The sequence below is a fragment of the Alosa alosa genome, chromosome 21 (assembly GCF_017589495.1).
Source record: "Alosa alosa isolate M-15738 ecotype Scorff River chromosome 21, AALO_Geno_1.1, whole genome shotgun sequence".
Classification (NCBI taxonomy): domain Eukaryota; kingdom Metazoa; phylum Chordata; class Actinopteri; order Clupeiformes; family Clupeidae; genus Alosa; species Alosa alosa.
Window position 1 is genome coordinate 28,896,906 of NC_063209.1, and position 5,000 is coordinate 28,901,905.

Below are 5,000 nucleotides of genomic sequence, written 5' to 3' on the forward strand. Positions count from 1 at the left end.
AACAAATTGCATAAGCCCACTTACCTCACACACACACACACAAAGAGAGCCATCAGCTCAGTTGACCTCTTCCACCCCCCCCCCCCCCCCCACACACACACACACACACAACTGCTGGTCAGTGAGCCCTCTGCTGATGCAGTTGTATCTTAGTTGTATGGTTCCTGAATTTCCCCTCGGGGATCAATAAAGTATCTATCTATGTATCTATCTGTTTTGTATATGTGTTTTTATGAGGGCATTCTCTGACAGATCTGTGTGTGTGTGTGTTTTAAACTTGCTTTCATAACTGTTAATCACATTGCTGATCAGACAACCAAACAGCTGTGATGTATTACATCCCCATAACTCACACACACACTCTCACACACACACCGATTCTGATACCGGCATAGGGTATCAGGCCGATATTGTGGTCCTTTACTCTTTACTAAAAATTCTCTGCTGACTTCAAAAACATAAAACTAGCAAGATTCATGGATGTGTGTTGAATACATGACCTATGCTAGCGGCATACTCTGTGTAGAGTGTACTGTACTTATGCATGGCTGGGGTGTGAGTGTAGAGTGTACTTGTGCATGTGTGTGTGTGTGTGTAGAGTGTACTTGTGCATGGCTGGGGTGTTGTGAGTGTGAGATGGGGCTAAGTCAGTCGTCAGTACTGCATGGATGTTGTGTGAGATGGGACTAAGTCAGTCGTCAGTACTGCATGGATGTGGTGTGAGATGGGACCAAGTCAGTCGTCAGTACTGCATGGATATTGTGTGTTTGCAATGTGTCTGAGTGCAGTGTTGCATGTCCAAAACCCAAAGTAAGAATGGCCCTCTCAAGGGGAGAGCAAGCTGCCCTTTTGTGTGAACACCTGAAGACCGTAGTTCGTAGATCATTATGGGATGCTTCAAGCGGTAGTCAGATCATTATGGGATGCTCCAAGCGGTAGTTAGATCATTATGGGATGCTCCAAGACCCCAAGTCAATGCAATGTTCTTTTTTTCTCTCTCTCTCGCAACTACAAAAATGCTCATACTTGCTGTGAATAAACTGGTACATCCCTAACACACACACACACACATTACATTTATTAATTTAGCAGATGTTTTTTTCCAAAGCAACTTACACATGTCAATTATATCATAAGGGCCATTGTCCTCGTGTAACAAAGGTCGTGATAAGGTCGGAATTCGCCGTAATTCGTCCGCCGCTCACGGCCCTCGAACTCGCCACCTCAATACACACCGGCATGGGAGTCGAACGCTCTAACCACTGAGCTAAAAGCCCAGGCCTCCAACTCAGCGGTTAGAAGCGTTCTTCAGGTTAGGGCTGTGAGGATTTACATGCACAACTAGCATGCTAGCTTGGTTCGCCTCCGTTACACTCGGAGCACACACACACACACACACACACACGCCTTTACCTGTGAAACCTCACTACAGTTCATTATCTGTTACAACAGACTGTCAAGTGTTATCACTGGTTCTCATCTTCTAGAGTGTGTGGGCGGGGAGACCACATTGCATAAGCCCACTCCCACTGCCCCCCCCCCCCCCCATCATCTGTTACATCAGACTGCCCCCCCATACACACACAGACACACTGTGTTGTGAGAGGAAGGTACAGGTGTCTTAAACAGACTTAAGACACACACACACACACACACTCTGACACAAATATCTCTCCTTCCTCTCCCTTGTTAGAGAGAAGAGGTGCTGACCATAATACTATTAGGACCTTGAGAGACCACTGAGGACCACACAGAACCTGTGACAGATCTGAAGAACCACGGAACCTGTGACAGATCTAAAGAACCACGGAACCTGTGACGGGTCTAAAGAACCACACGGAACCTGTGACAGATCTAAAGAACCACGGAACCTGTGACCGATCTACATAATCACGTGGGACCTGCAAGAGATTTACAGAACTGCTAGACTGAGATGCACTCATGAACATCTGTGGTGAGTTTAACAAGCATCACTCATTAATATGTGTGGTGAGTTAAGCACCCATCTTAACAATAATAATGATAGTCCCAATATGTGTGTGTGTGTGTGTGTGTGTGTGTGTGTGTGTGTTCTTCTCCCTCCTCTCTCCTCTCTCCCTTTCTCTCTTCCTCCTCTCTGTCTCTCCAGAGGAGCTGATGGCTGACCAGAGGATGGACATTTCCTCCACCATGAGTGACTTCATGTCGCCAGGCAACGCTGACCTCATCAGCAGTTCCATAGGAACGACTGGCCTCGACTACAACCGTAAGAGGAAGAACAGCTCCTCAGACTACCAGTGAGTAGGCTACACACACACACACACACACACACACACACACACTCCAAGTGCAAGAGGGAGGGTATGTGTTGGTGTTGGAACCCTGACAGATGTGTAATCTCTACATTTGGTCCTTCCACAGATTTGATGGCTTTTCTTTCGAGTGAGTATCTAAACAATACTAAAAGTCACACACACTAATTAAATGAGTGTGAGTATTTCTGAGTTTGAACGTACCTTAATGTTGGAGTGTGTGTGTTTATGTGTGTGTGTGTATTAATAGTATGTGTGTGTGTATGTACAGTATGTGTGTATAAGAGTGTATGTGTGCGTGATGGTTGTTTCTGGAGATGGTTTCTGGGGTTCATGTTTTTGTGTTTGAATATGTGTGTGTGTGTGTGCGCGCGTATATCTTTGTGTGTGAGTGTGTATCTTTGTGTGTGTGTGTGTGTGTGTGTGATTGATGTTTGTGTCTTTTTGTATGTGTGTGTGTGTGTGCGCAGTGCGTGTGCGTACGTGTGTGCGTGTGCATGCGTGTGTATGTGCGTGTGTGTGTGTGTGTGTGCGTGTGTGTGTGGTTGATTCTAGAGCTCATGTCCTCTCTATGTTCCTCTTCCACAGTGACAGCATGGAGACCGATAAGGACAAGCAGCTGGGCAGGTAGAGTGTGTGTGTGTGCGTGTTTGCGTGCATGTGTGTGAAAATATATATATATATATATATATATATGTGTGTGTGTGTGTGATTGATTATATATATATATATATACATATATGTGTGTGTGTGCGTGCGTGTGCATGAATGTTTACTGATCCTCTTCTCTGTCTGCAGTGCTGATCAACAAGGTCGCATCAAGCATGCAAGGTACCAACAGCACACACACACACACTCTCTCTCTCTCAAACTCTCTCTCTCTCTCACACCCAAACAAATGTACAGCAGATGAAGTGTATCTGCATACTACTGTATGTGGCCTCTAGTATCTAACAGTTTGTGTGTGTGTGTGTGTGTGTGTGCGTGTGTGTGCGCGCGTGTGTTGTGTGAGTGCGTGTGTGCGCATGTGTTTGTGTGTGTACGTGCGTGTGTGTGGTGTGCGTGTACGCCTGCTTGTGTGTGTGTGTGTGTTTGGTCATTGTAGGGAGGCCCATAGCCAGATTGAGAAGCGTCGGCATGATAAGATGAACAGCTTCATTGATGAGCTGGCCTCCCTGGTGCCCACCTGTAACGCCATGTCCCGCAAACTGGACAAGCTCACCGTGCTGCGCATGGCGGTGCAGCACATGAAGACCCTACGAGGTCAGAACACACTCACGCATGTGTGCGAGTGTGTGTGTACGTGCGTGCATGTGTGCGTGTCCGTGCGTGAATGTGTGTGTGTGTGTGTCCGTGCGTGCATGTGTGTGTGCGCGCGCGTATGTGTTCGTGCGTGCATGTGTGTGTGTGTTAGATTTTTTCACTTTGAATTAGATTTTTTCACTTTGGTGTCCTCAATGTGTGTGTGTGTGTGTGTGTGTGTGTTTAGGTGCTGCTAACCCGTACACTGAGGCCAACTACAAGCCTGCATTCCTGTCTGATGATGAGCTGAAGCAGCTCATACTGAGGGTAATACACACTCACACACACACACTCCCTCTCTCACACACACACACACACTCCCCTCTCACACACACACACACACACTCCCTCTCTCACACACCCCTCTCTCTCACACACACACACACACTCACACACTCCCTCTCTCACACACACACACACACTCCCTCTCCCCACACACATTCCTTTCTCTCACTCTCACTTTCTTTCTTTACATATATATTACATACTATTCCTTTCTTTACATTATTCGCACATTACACCTTTCTTCACTTTATATTATTACCCTTTCTTTCATATTATTACATTACACATTATTACATCTTTTCTTTACTCTTACACACACTTCCTTTCATCTTTCTTTATTTACATTATTATTATTATTATTATTATCACTTCCTTTACACTTACATACCCTCTCTCACACACACTTTACACTCCCTTTATTCTATTATTACATTCCTTTCTTTCTTTACATTATTATTACCTCCCTTTCATACACACACACCTTTCCTTTCTTTCAGATATACTTCCTCTCTCTTTCATTATTATTATTATTATTTCCTTATATATTATTACTTTTCCTTCTCTTAATGACATTAATTTCCCTTTTCACACATTACACAACATCCTCTTATTACAAACTTTCTTCTCATTCATTACACTTTACCTCCTTTCTTTCATTATTACTAAACACTCCTCTCCTTTTCTTCATTATACACACCTCCATTACACTAACCTTTTCCTTTCATTATTTATGACACACACTTCCTTTCTAATACACACACACATTACCTCCTCTCTTCATTATTCCTCCTCTCACACACACACACACATATTTGTTACACTTTCTCACACACACACACACACACTTCTAGGGCCTGCTTTGTCATTGATGAGCTGATAACTAGCCTTCTATCCATTCTTTCCTTTCTTTTCCTCTTCTTTTCTCCTGCAGGTAGCGGATTTGCTTTTCCTTCTTCGTTGTAGGTGCGATCGGGAAGATTCTTTGTCTTCAGAATCTGTTTATAAAATTCTCAACTACAGCCAGATTGTGTGACACACACACACACACACACACACGATTCAGCTGTGCCACTGTCAGTAATCAGTAATACAGTAAATTAGTTTTTAGTCTGTCTGTGGAGG

The 5,000-nt window shown here is 44.4% G+C and overlaps 1 protein-coding gene across 1 annotated transcript in view; it reads left to right on the forward strand.

Moving 5' to 3' along the window:
• Nucleotides 1–5,000, forward strand: part of LOC125286152 (aryl hydrocarbon receptor nuclear translocator-like protein 1) — a 21,887-nt gene that overhangs the window by 4,854 nt on the left and 12,033 nt on the right. The window contains exons 2-9 of the mRNA XM_048230918.1: nt 1,694–1,954; nt 2,129–2,276; nt 2,401–2,421; nt 2,880–2,918; nt 3,090–3,122; nt 3,397–3,554; nt 3,781–3,860; nt 4,810–4,905. Of these exons, the coding sequence (XP_048086875.1) occupies nt 1,942–1,954; nt 2,129–2,276; nt 2,401–2,421; nt 2,880–2,918; nt 3,090–3,122; nt 3,397–3,554; nt 3,781–3,860; nt 4,810–4,905 (588 nt within the window). The 5' untranslated portion in view covers nt 1,694–1,941. The remainder of the gene's footprint in view (nt 1–1,693; nt 1,955–2,128; nt 2,277–2,400; nt 2,422–2,879; nt 2,919–3,089; nt 3,123–3,396; nt 3,555–3,780; nt 3,861–4,809; nt 4,906–5,000) is intronic.